We start from the raw sequence: 13,132 nt of genomic DNA, 5'->3' as shown, positions 1-13,132 counted from the left end.
GGGCTGGGGAGAGGAAGAAATAGAGAGTTACTAATCAACAGGCATAAGTTAAGCAACATGCATAAGTTCTAGAGAGCTGCTGTACAACACTGAATCTATAATCATCAATACTATATTGCATGCTTAAAACTTTATGATTAGGTAGCTCTCATGTTAAATGTTCTTACTACAATGAAATAAAATTTGTAAAAATTAAAAATAAAAATGATAAAAATCAGCATAAATATTTTAAAATTGAATAAGCCAATAACTCTGAAAGCAACTAAATTTAAATGAAAGAATTCCCCTGCCAATAAAATGATATATCCAGATGGTTTTAAGGAATAGAAATCTCTATATTATACATGTTCCAAAAAGGAGAAATATTAAATGAAGAAACTTTCTTTGAGGCTGGTGTTAATTTTAAATGTTTTTTTCAAAACCAGTGAAAAATAATTCAAAAAATAAAATTATAGTTCTGTTTTACTTATAAATAAACTTTTCAGAATAGTTAAACATTAGAAAATCTGTCCATCTAATTAAATGTATTAGTAGAAAATTCTCCTATGGAAAATTCATATGACTGTTTTAACAAATACACACAAAAAACTTAAGTTCAACATGCTATATATGATAAAACCACAGAAAATAGAAATAATAAAACATTTTCTAAACTTGATAATATGCTTAATGGCCAAACACTGCAACACATATCAAACTTAGAGAAATTTTAGACACAATCTTTAAATTCGGAAACAAGACAAAGATAACCATTGTTATTTTACATTTTAAAAAAGGATATAAGGATTAGAAAGAAGCAAAAAATGTCATTACATGCAAGAGATATGATCATCTACATAGAAAAGCATTAGATTAACAGAAAAACTTTGAATTAATAAAGAGTTTAGCAAAGTTTCCGAATACAGATTAATTTACAAAACCCAGAACTGTTCTTAAACCACTAATAACCAGCTAGAAATTTTTATTTAAAAAAAAAAAAGATACCCTACATTATTATAGTGGACAAATTAAAAATACCAAGGAATTAACATAGCAAAAAATCACACTAAACCTACAGATAGAAAAATTTTTAACTTTCCTAAAAGACATTCAGAAAGATTTAAATAAATGGAGGACATATATTTAAGTGAATCAAATTATACTGTAAAGATAGCAATACTCCCTAAATTAAATTAAGATATAAATTCAATGTAAGACTAATCAAAATTCCAGCTGTATATTTTTTAAGAACTTAAACTTATTTTATGATATGTGTATGTGTATCCCTGAACAGACACATTAACAAAACGGGAATCTCTCCTTAAGATATTTTAACATATAACAGAAGACCATAGTAATAAAATCCATATATAATTTTGAAGAGGTAAGAAGTTAAACAATGACACTATTACAACAGTGCTTAGTTGTCTGCACTGTGTGAGTTCGGAGCTCGGTCATTGGATCCCCAAGAGAGATTTGCGTGGAGGTCTTTTGCTTAAAGAAGACACAGTAGAGAAAAGGTAGCAAGAAGAAGCAATTTTATTAAGCAAAGAAAAGTACGCTTGGGAGAAGTCTAAGTGGGCACTTTGATAGAAGATCGAGTGCTCTGAGGAGTTGAGGGCCAGGGGTTTATATTAGTAATAAAGTTTCTTTGTTCTCCTTCTGTCTCTTCCATCCCAAATTTCCAGCTCCTCCCTCTGAACATTTCACCCTGGCCGAGGTATGCGTAGTGCATGCCCTAGATGCCTGCGCTGTGGCAATTCTGAGTATAGCCATATGCTCAGTTAACTAATTTTGCCCATACTAGCTGAGCTCCCTTAGAGTAAGGTCATATAGTTGTCCTCTGTAGTTAACTGACCACGGGGGAATGAGGGAGACACCAGAAGCAGCCAGATATCTTCTTTTTCTGTCTAGTTTTAGGTAAACTTTTAACTGTAATGTACTGTTATGTACATTTTTCTACTAAACGGGTCTTGTAGCCTCTGGCTCGTATTTCCCTATCTATCTACCCTATCAGCAGAAAGTTTTATCTGGGAGAGCTGGAAGTAAAGCTCATCAGAAGGGAAAGAACAGGTTTTATAGCAGTAGATGTTAGAAAATCTAGCTCAATACACAACGACAATTAACACTATATACCCTACATTATGTACCAAAGTGTGAAGACCTAAATATAAAATAGAAAATAATGAAGATAATAAATAAGATTATATTATTATGAAAAGAGGTGAATGAGGACTTCTTAAGTAAGACCTCATACTCACACTGTTAGGTGAAAATAGATGGATTTAACAATATTAAGTCATTAAAGACTTCTGCTCTTTCAATGATATAACTGAGAAATTTAAGAATGATGCCATGTAAGGAGAAATAATCAAGATCTAGTCTGTAAAGAATCTAGAATACAAAGAATTTCTGTGAATATAGGCAACCAACTGGAAATCACATGAAGATACAGATAAGAACTTCACAGAAGGGGAAACCTAAATAATTAACAAATATATGAAGACATGCTCATACTTATTAATAATCAGGAAAAAAAAACTACAAAGCAGCCATTCATTTGGTGATGGTGGGAGTGGCCCTGAATCAGAGGATGAATAGAAGTGTTCAAACACATTAGTATAACCTCATCTGAAACCGCCAGTTCATGAAACTGGATTATATAAACAAATCTTTGTTTCCATTTATTTAAAAAATGATACTTGCTGCTGCCAAATAGATGATTTAATATGGGACATTAAGTCGTACATTTAAAGTATACACAATGACAGCAAAAATCAACACACCTGCAAATTACCTGTGTGCAGAAGGAAAGTGGCTCATAAGTCTCTGTTTCAGGCCATCTCAGCTGGAGTATGGTTTCAAGTACATTCTCTGACCTAAGGATATAATAATATTGATGTATCCATAGTTGAATCTAACCCAAACACTTCTTACGACCTACACAGGACATTACAAAGCACTGCCATTATACGAGTATGCTATGAATAAAAATTGGGAGATTCAGATTCAAATTCTCTTGAGAGATTGATCAAAATATCTTTTCAATGCTTAGTTTGGGATAAAAGTACACCAATACAGAATTTGCAAGTTATTTCTACTCTATAATAGTGAAAGTCATACTTCATGTTATCTTTTGGAGAACATACCCACTATACTCACAAATTTATATCTCTTGTCCTTATATGCTCTGTATTTCAAATTCATATATATAGATAATTGACATAGTCCCTTGGATTCAAATAGGCATTTGAAAATTGACATATTCAAAATAGAACCATCCATAGTTTGTTCTTCCTCTAATTTTTCCCATATTTGTAAAAGGTTCCTTCATCTATACCAAAAAGTTTAGAATCATCATGATAATTTTTCTCTTTCATTCTTTTTCTACATCTTATTCATCAGCACACCTTGTCATACTAAATATATTCTTAATCCTTCATTTCCCACTGCTACCATCCTAGTCCAGACCATTATTGATCCCCATCTTATCTTCATTATAGCAATCATCTCTTTAAAAATCTCCTTTCTTTCATTCTTGACTTGCAAGAAGCTCTATCCACACTCCAGCAAGAGAGATCTTTCTAAAGTATAAATGAAATCCTTGTACTCTCTTGTTTTAAATACTTCAGTGGACTGATATTGCAAATAGTAAAACACCCAAATCCCTTTCCAGGCCTTACCTTTTCTGGCTCCCATCTCTATTTCTAAATCATTGTTTTAGCTACACTGATATTTTTTCCCCACCTTGGGACACACCAAACTCATTCCCTCCTTGGGGTTTACATGAACAGTTTTTTGTTTTTTTTTTGTCTAGAACAGTCTTCATCAAGAACTTCACTCACAACTTTTTTTTCACTCAGTTCTCAGTTTAAATGTCACCTCTTCAGAGAGACCACACAACATAAACTAGCCCCATAGGCTTTTTCAATTATATCATTCTGTTCTATATTCTAAATAGTACTTATTGCTACTCAATATTTTTTGTTGTCTGTCTCTGTCTCCCCTACTGAGAATAATGCATAGCAATGCATCAGCACTCCAGAAGTATTTGTTGAATAAATGAGTCTATATTTCTCATATTAGTCCTGTAAAGTAACACCACTTTCATCTTACTGTGGCTTTGTCAGGTAGATTAATTTCAAGCTTCCAATCTCAGCTTTTTCCACCACTTAGTGGATTTTCCATCCACTGATTGTCTGAAGTTCACAAGCTATCCCCTGTCAAAATCTGTCCTCGGAGTGGTTCCATAGAGTAGTGGTTAGTACGTCTACTTTACACACAGAAGGTTTTGGGTTCGAGCCCCAGCCCAGGAACCACCCCTATCCCCGGGTGCGCCAGGCCCCGGGTATGCCAGACCCCAGGCCTCAGGTGCATGGGAAGAGATGCCCTGCCTTCAGAGATCCAGTGCTTAAGGGGAGACAGCAACCTCCATAGGTCAAGGGTGGAAGTAGGGTGGGGGGGAATTAAAAAAAAGCTATCCTCAAGAAAGAATCTTAAACTCAATTTACCATAAGCATGAATTACTAACAGCTGACCTTTCTAATGATCTCAATTAGGGTATCAGTTGAACAAAGACAAATTTTTGACTGCAAGAATTACCAAGCATACGGAAAAGAGTTTTCATGATGTTTCTTTCCATGAAAAATTTTGACAGAGCTTTTGGAACAGGTTTTGTTTTGTTTTGTTTTTCATATTTGAAACTAACCATATATTACCCACCTTCTCTATTATAGATGGGTAGAAACACGACTTATTTTTTCTTTCTCTGAACAATATGAATGATAAAGCAAGTACATAGAAAATTATGAGTGTAACAACTATAGACAGCCAAATATAAGAAAAACCAGAAGTACCTGAAAAACACAAACCAGAAACACATTCTTTATAACTATGCTTCTTTTCTATATACCATACTGCCATTATGGTACCTTTAAACCGCAATGCTCTTTTGATACACAACTGCTTTGTTGACATTGAAATGGATATTTTAAGATTATTTGCCAAATTCTATTTTACAAATGAACATACTAATGCATATTCAAATCGAAGGGAGATATTTCATATTATCCTACCACTCTTAAGAATAAAAAAAGATATAACCACCTAAATATTCACCTAGATATAACCACCTGAAAATGTTTACTCAAAATATAATGTAGACACTTGATAAAATATTACCCAATTACTAAAGTGGAATTTCCAAAGAGTGTGTAATAATCTCTGAAAATAAATTTATAATAATAATTATTAGCATTTAAGATTAATGTTCTAAGCAATGTAATAAGCATTGTACAAGGATTATTTACATCAACTGAGTGCAATTATCACATACAAATGGGAATTTTGCCCAAAGATACAAGTGATTAGGTGGCAAAACTAGGAAGCAAATTCAGTTCTGCCTGACTCCAGAGCCCGCACTCTTAAAAAAACAAATTGTAAAATTTTAAGAATCAATACTTTTACTGTAGATATTTTGACCACAGTGTTCCTAAAATGTGTTACTGTAGTTCCCCCTTATCTGCGATTTTGCTTTTTGTGGCCTGTTATCAGAGATCAAATGCAGTCTGAAAATATTACATGGAAATTTCCAGACATAAATAATTTATAAGTGTTAAATTGTGCATCATTCTGAGTAGCAAGATGAAATCTCATGCCATCTGACTTTTTTTCGCTCCATCCCTCTCCATCCTCACCAGAGCTGTGAATTATCCCGTTGTCCAGCTTTTCCAACACTCATTCGCTCCTTGTCCATTAGTTACTTAGTAGCCACCTAGATTATAAGATCAACCGTCATAGTATCTCAGTGCTTGTGTTCAAGTAACTCTTAATTTTACTTAATAATGGCCTCAAAGTGCAAGAGAGTGATGATGGCAATTCAAATATGCCAAAGAAAAGCCATAAGGTGCTTCCTTCAAATGAAAAGGTAAATTCTCAACTTAATAAGAAAAGGAAAAAATCATCATATGCTGAAGTTTCTAAGAGCTATAGTAAGAATCAATCTTCTATCTATGAATTGTGAAAAAGGAAGTCTGTGCTAGTTTTGCTGTCGCACCTCAAACTGCAACAGTTACAGCCATAGTGCATGATAAGTGCTTATATATTTTGAGAGAGACCATATTCACATAACTTTTATTACAGAACATTGTTATAATGATCTATTTTATTATTAGTTGTTGTTAATCTCTTGCTGTGCCTAATTTATAAATTAAACTTTATTATAGGTATGTATGTTTTTCAGTTGAGGAACTTTGTACCATTTATATTTAACTGTTCAACCATCACTGTATCTCAGTTTCTAATTCTAGATTGATTTTTTTAAATGAGATACTACATAGCTTATTCAAATTGGGTGAAGGAGGCTTCCTGGGAAAAATCTGGCACTGAAATGTGAACACAGCCCTGAAGTCAATAACAACAAACCAGAGGGGAAAAAAGCTCTATACAAAATTTCCTCAGAATCAGGGATTTATGTCCCAAATACTTTTTACGAAGTTAAACAAGAGATAATCTTCTTTTGAATTAAAGTTTCAGAGGCTTTGTTAGTCTGCTCTTGATAATGTTCAAATTATATTCCCTTATTTATATTAGGTTTAACCTAATATACTTATATTAAGTTTAACCTTATAAAATTATTTATTTTATTTAAAAAAATGAATGAATGTTATCAATATCACATGTCTTAATATTATTACATGAACAGCTATTGAAAGAACTCTTAATGGTTGACTTCAATGATTATCTGCTGAATTAAACAAATGGTAACAGTGCCACATACAGTGACTGCTATGGTTGTTGGTTAGCCCTCAAAAGAGACAAACTAATGCAACAAACACTTGAGATTAATAAAAATTAGACAAAAGAGAAAGATAAGCTTGAGGGGAAAATTACTTTATTTCCTGTGAAAATAAATGGGTACCATTAACACCAGAAAATTAATAGGTACCATTGGACAACTTATATCATTATCTGTGATATGATGGTGTGGTATTATCATGGATTAATAGGTAAGCAGGATTCACCCACCGCTAATACTGCAAAACTTATTCTGCAGTATTCACCCAAACATAAAGAGATCCAGAGATTGGGGGGAAATGCTAGAATGAGAGTAAAATTTCTGTCTTTCTTAAGGAGGAAGATATCTTCTGGAAGAAGAGATTGAAACCATAGCTGAAAGATAAACAGGATCCCTTTTCTATTGCCATAGAAAATATCTAAAACTATGTGATGAGTGGGAAACTGTGTTTTCTTGCACTCTGAACAACAGAGTCAAAGCACATTAATTTCAGAATATGGTGACAAGAGCCCTGCTGACAAAGAAGCTATGGAAATACAATGGTAAAAGATGAAAAGGTGACAGCCAGTATAAAATTGGATATTAAGTGAAGGCTTCAATTCCAGCAATAATATAGGTGGTTTGGGACCAATCCTCCTTCTGAGAACATGAAGAAAACTTGAACAAATTATTGTTAAAATATTTTATAAGACATTAAAGAGCTACCAAATCATTAAGAATTTGTAGAGCCAAGGTCCAGTGAAAATAGGAAGCCAAGAAAAACAAGTCTAATATTTGGATACATTTTTTTCCCCTAACAAGTGTGTTAATTATTAAAGTGAAAGTCAGAGTTGAGATGCTGAGAAGCTGAACAGAAATTTCAGCAGCCAAATATGGCTTGAATAATAAAAAACTTGTGGTAAGAGCTTGCCAGAAACAAAGGGTGCTGGTATCCATCCCAGGCTTAAAACCGGAACTCCAAATAGTTTAACTCTAGGAAGTAAGAGTGAACAAGAAATAGACTTACTTTTCAAGGACTAACATCTATTTCAAATTATCTCAGTCTATAATTGAATTAAGGCAAAATAAACCACACAAAGCAAAAGTTTATCAGGAGGAAGATAAAATCATCTACCACAAAAGACCACATATTATATGACTCCATTTGTAAAATGTGCAGAATAGGTAAATCTATAGAGACAAAAAGCATACTTGTGGTTTCCTAAAGCTAAAAATATAGGGGTTTAGAGGGTATGGCTGAAGGGTACGGACTTTCTTTTTGGAGTAATAAAAATGTTCTACCGTTGATTTGCTGATGGCTGCATGAACTTTGCGAATATACTAAAATGATCAAATTATACATCTTAAATGCATGAATTGTACAGTACATAAATTATATATCAATAAAGCTATGACAAAAAAATTCAGAGCCTCAATCATCTTTGCAATATTTTATATACCAGATATAACACTAGGTCAAAAATTAACAATACATAAAAACTCAACACTGGCTGGAAACTATGATAAAAAAAAATATATATATATATATAATAGAAAGAGACCCAGAAAAGACTCAGATATTAGAATTCTACCTTACAGAATTTAAAATAGATAAAATTTAATTATTTTACATATCTAATGTACTTGTAATTAGAGTCCCAGAAAAAAATGAGAGGGAATGTGGCAGAAGCAATATTTGAAGGGATGATAGCCAAAATTTTTCCAAAACTGATAAAGGATATTAATCTACAGATTCAAAAATCTTGTGAAAAACACAAACAAGAGAAATACAAAAAATGCAACATCAAGGCACATAATAACAAAACTGTAAAACAAATACGAGAAGAAAATCTTAAAAGTAGCAGAGGGGAGAGGAGTGGTACATTTCTTTTAAAAGACCATCAATAAAACTGACAGATATTTTTTCAACAGAATTAATGAAAGTCAAAAGTCAATAGAATACCATTGTCAAAGCGATACAGAAAAAATAAACTACCAAACTGGAATTAGAAATTCCATAAAAATGTTCTACAAAAATGCAAGCATGACCAAAAGATTAAAAGAATTGATTATTCGTACACCTGCATGAGAGAAAAAAAAAAACTCTTTGGGCAGGAGAGAAATAAAAATTTGAACATGGATAAAGATGAAAAAATAACAGAAAAGTAAACCTAAAGGAATATTTCTATAAATAAAAGGAAAAACAACAATATATTTTGACATTTAAATATATAAACAATTAAAATGCACAAAAACTATTGCCAAAGGGTGAGAGTTGATATATGCTCATTGCATTATCTGGGAAGTAGTAGAAGTACTAAATGAATATAAATTTTAATAAGTCAAGGATGTATGTTATAATCTTCAAGTCAATCACTTAAATAAGGGTAGAGAAATGTATAGTTAACAAATTAATGGGTGGGGATAAAATAACAATAAATAATCTAAAAGAATTCAGGAAGAGAAAGGGTCAGAACAGATCAGATAATATAAACAGTAAGGTGAAATTTTAAAACCCAAATATATCAGTATTTACACTAAATATATAGAGACTAAATGCTCTAGTTTTAAAGAATATTAGGTGGAACATGAAAAAATTAAGTTTTATAGGAAATTATATTATTTAAATTCCTTAGGAAAATCATATCCTGTTTAATTATGGCTTTGAAACAGAAGACACAGTTGGCAGAGCTTGGGAAGAAGGTGGGCAAAGAGAAGTAGGCAGCTAAGAGAGACTTTCTATGTGGACAAAACAAAAAAAGAGGTTTAATTGTGCTGCTGAAAGTTGCAGAGGTAAGCATCAAAGCATCAAAAGAATTATACTGAGAGGAAAAATTATATTGAGAAGAGGAAAAGTTGAAGGAGGTGTAAATGAGTCTAATCTTCATTGACTATGGCAGAAATTCAGTGGAAAGCATGTAGGGGACAACAATTAAAAATATGCAATATAAGAACAGTTACCCCTGGAAGCAGGGTTGGGTTAGAGAACATCTTCCTTATTTAATTCATTTAACCACGCATGTGTACTAAATTGATTTACAGTTTTAAAACTAGATGACTACACAAACACTTCTGATAGTGAATTTTAAAGAGAATTATTTTTCCTTGTTAATTATTACTTCTACTTACATTCTTGTTTGACTGGCAGAGGAACAATCTTCTCTTTGTTCCTTAGAGGATGATTCATGTGCACAATCAGGTATTGAAGTCTTAGGGATCTCACAGTCTCCAAGGAGATGTTGTACATTTTAGTGATAGTCGCTGTGCCATTTGGGCTCTGAGCAAGGTATTCCTCCTGGATTAATCAAGACTTGTGATGGGAAAAGAGATATTTGAGGAGCAGGTTTTCCCATGACTAAGTAAATCCAAGGAAGTCTTCAGAGCCAAGATTAGACTGGAGTTCAGTTTTTAATTCAGATATAGCTGAGGCAAAAATGAAACAAAATTAAATATAAAAATGTCATACCAGATTTCAATGGTGAATTTCCCAAAATTTTTATATGAAACCAAAATGTTGAAAAATGTCTCTCTCAGATACCTCTCCTCACATTTGACAAAACCTCATGATTCCATTTCTTATACACACTACCCTCTGATTTGAGAGGAACAATAGGTATCTCCACTTTCATTCAACCTTAAGATTACATTATATAACCCTCAATACTTTAAATTTATAGCAGCATAATGAAGGAACACTGTGACACTATCACTATCCCTTCAATATTTTGTTAATTTGAAGATTGGGAAATTATTATTTTCTTAGAGTCTCCTTATTTCCTTTTTCTCCGTCTTTACTGTCTCTTTTCCTTTTCCTTGCTTTTCCCAATGAAAATCCTTATGTGGTTCATAGATTTTACCCACTGGATTAAAGTCAGTGCAGTATAGCGCAAAAGAGTTAGATGACAAAGCATAAGAACTAAACACTATATATGATTTTACACTACATGAAAATGGGCAAGTTATGTAACCATTAGTGGCTTCCAGTTATTTTTTTAAATCTGTATAATAAAGGATTTGGCCTGGATGACCTCTATTATAGTCATTTCTTCTCTAACATTCTTTCTCTGGACCATAACCTTCAAAGACCACAACCCCATGGTCTTGACTCTACATAAAACATTTATATACTTATAACTTTAAGACAGACTTGCCCTTCATGACTGCCATGTGGGAACACATCAAATAGACATTTATAGCAGGCTTCATTGTCAAATGTCACTCCACTGATAGTTATGAATGAGGAATTGGGTTCGATGACCTTACAGTGCAGCTGATTTATGTATGGTAGAAGAATCTTTTCTCCATATTTACTGTTATATGTGCCGATATTTTGTGGCAAAGAATCGTGGATTTTCTGCCAGGTAACCTGCAGAACATCAGCTAGAGTTGTTAAATTGTAGAAAATTGTCACATTTTCTCCCAATACAGCTGTCTCATTATTTTTGTACTTTATCCTATGAAGAAAATCTGAAAATCAAACCCAGCGTGAATTAAGAGAAATGTACTTTCATACTACCTTGGACTTACCTCCATCATAGCACTTATCTCTCTGTCTTATAGTCATCTTTTTATTTGCTTCTCTTTCCCAGAAGGAAAAACAAAAAACAAAACAAAAAAACTCTCCTATCTTTTTCACCACTGCTATGCAGTTTCTAAAAGTGTTTCTAGCTTATATCACCTAATCAACAAATATTTATTAAGTGCAAAAATTAAAACAAATTAAAATTCATGAAATCAGTAACGTAATTTTGACGAATTTCAAGAGGCTGAGCATAAACTAGCTTGAAGGTGACAAACTCCTCAGGGCTCCAGTCTTAAGGAGGCACCAAATTCTGTAGGTTTTACTTACTATCAGGAACCCTACCAAGTTCTCATGCTGAAGAGCCAAGAAAAATCACCTCATGTCTTTGGCAAAGGTAAGTCTTTCATAAAAAAGACCTACTCTCCAGAGGAAAATATTTTACCAGAGCCTTTTTTCATGTAAATGGAAGAACAATGACTCAATTCCAGTTCCCTTTAGCTTTCCTATCTGATCTAAATTTGAGAAAAATGAAAATACACAGGCCCATTAAAAGAGTGAGATTTAACCATAGATTTTAAATTACTACCATACCATACCAGTAGGGCTCCAAATAATCTCTGTGGATTACAGCTGAAATTATTGCAAGGCTCAAACTCTAATAAGAAGTTCTTAGGGAAATTAAAAAATAACAAGGGGGGAGAAAACAAAAACTACAGGAATTTGAAGCTCTTAACACCTAGACCTACAACAAACAGTAAATACAACCCAACTCCTAGACAGATTAACATAAAACCTATGCTAAAGCTCTGTTTACCTTAGTTTCTATTACCTAAGGTACCATGTCTGCATTTCAACAAAAAATATAAAACTAAAAGCCAAGAATAAAAATAGTCTGAGGAGACAAAGCATCTAAGCCAGATTCAAATATAGTAGATTTTTAAATTATCAGACAGGGAATTAAAAATAACTATATTTAATATATTAAAAACTCTGATGGAAATTTGACACACACACAAGAACACATGAATAAGCAGAGATATGGAAACTTTGAACAAAATAAAAAAGAAAATGCTTAAGATATTAAAAGAAAACTATAGACCAATATCTCTTATGAATATAGATGCACATATCCTAAATAAAATATTAGCAAATTGAATTTTTTAAAAAGTATAAAATAATTACACACCACAATGAAATGAGATTTGTCCCAGGTGTGCAAATAGGTTCAACATTTGAAAATCAATTAATGTAATCCATCACATTACAGACTAAAAAAGAAAAGTCCTATGATCATGTCAATAGATGCAGAAAAAGCACCTGAGAAAATCCAACACCAATTCATGATAAAAATTCTCAGCAAACTAAGAATAGAAAGACCTTTCACCATATGATAAATAATGTTAACAAAAATACAGCTAGCATCATATTTTAATAGAGACTCAGAACTTTTACATTAAGATTAGGTACAAGGCAAAGATGCCCCTATTCATGACTCCTTTTCAACATACTGAAAGCTTCATAATGAAAGCTCTTCCAAATGCAATAAGGCAAGAAAAGGAAATAAAAAGTATACAGATTGGGAATGAAATCTGTCTTTGTTCAACGATGACATGATCACCTATGTAGAACATCTGAAAGAATCAACAGAAACTTCTGAGACTAATAAGTGATTATAGCTAGATTGTAGGATTGCAAGATTAATATACAAAAGTCAATCACTTTCTTATATATCAGCAATGAACAAGTGGAATTTGAAATTAAAAACACAATACCAGTTACATTAGCAGCCCCTCAAATGAAATACTTAGGTAAAAATTTAACAAAATATGAACAAGATCTGTATGAGGGAAACTACA

The 13,132-nt window shown here is 32.6% G+C and overlaps 1 protein-coding gene across 1 annotated transcript in view; it reads right to left on the bottom strand.

Moving 5' to 3' along the window:
* Positions 1-2,776: 2,776 nt before the first annotated feature.
* Positions 2,777-13,132, bottom strand: part of LOC120598141 (OX-2 membrane glycoprotein) — a 28,318-nt gene continuing 17,962 nt past the window's right edge. Inside the window, 6 exon segments of the mRNA XM_039856921.1 lie at positions 2,777-2,858; positions 4,702-4,835; positions 9,884-10,050; positions 10,052-10,112; positions 10,115-10,177; positions 10,883-11,221. Coding sequence (XP_039712855.1) covers positions 2,841-2,858; positions 4,702-4,835; positions 9,884-10,050; positions 10,052-10,112; positions 10,115-10,177; positions 10,883-11,221 — 782 coding nt within the window. The 3' untranslated portion in view covers positions 2,777-2,840.

Source organism: Pteropus medius, unplaced genomic scaffold, assembly GCF_902729225.1.
Source record: "Pteropus medius unplaced genomic scaffold, Ma_sr-lr_union100, whole genome shotgun sequence".
Taxonomy (NCBI): Eukaryota; Metazoa; Chordata; class Mammalia; order Chiroptera; family Pteropodidae; genus Pteropus; species Pteropus medius.
The sequence above is the reverse complement of the archived record's forward strand: the minus strand, read 5'-3'. Positions and strand labels throughout refer to the sequence as shown.